The 362-nt window shown below is 60.5% G+C and overlaps 1 protein-coding gene across 1 annotated transcript in view; it reads right to left on the bottom strand.

Annotated features, from left to right (window-relative positions):
* LOC104500761 (hydrocephalus-inducing protein homolog) overlaps positions 1 to 362 on the bottom strand; it is a gene marked incomplete at both ends in the record, with an annotated part of 35510 nt that overhangs the window by 16084 nt on the left and 19064 nt on the right. Inside the window, one exon of the mRNA XM_010144469.1 lies at positions 181 to 354. Coding sequence (XP_010142771.1) covers positions 181 to 354 — 174 coding nt within the window. The remainder of the gene's footprint in view (positions 1 to 180; positions 355 to 362) is intronic.

Genomic DNA, 362 nt, shown 5'->3' with positions numbered 1-362 from the left:
CTGCGCAGTGCAGGGGGTTGGACTGGATGGGACCTTTGAAGGTCGTTTCTGACCCAAACCATTTCATGATTCTGTGAAAAGATGCTGGGCGAGCAGGCAGCAGGCTCTGCCCAAGCCAGAAGGCCCCTGGGGCAGACTCAGAGGAGAGCAGAGCAGCAGGCTCCCACGGGCCAGCCTTACCGCGGGTCCTGGCTGATGGTGGGGTACAGGCAGGTGCCCCTGCAGTGCAGCTGGTACAGTCGCTTTGTCCCCAGCAGCTCAAAATGCAGCGTCTGATCAAACTGGCCTGGCTCTGTGGAGCTGAAGTGGATCTTCAGTTCCACCTCACCGCGAGCAGGCACTATCCAACGGCAGCTGCTCCG

This window comes from Buceros rhinoceros, unplaced genomic scaffold, assembly GCF_000710305.1.
Source record: "Buceros rhinoceros silvestris isolate BGI_N320 unplaced genomic scaffold, ASM71030v1 scaffold7831, whole genome shotgun sequence".
NCBI classification, from domain to species: Eukaryota; Metazoa; Chordata; class Aves; order Bucerotiformes; family Bucerotidae; genus Buceros; species Buceros rhinoceros.
The sequence above is the reverse complement of the archived record's forward strand: the minus strand, read 5'-3'. Positions and strand labels throughout refer to the sequence as shown.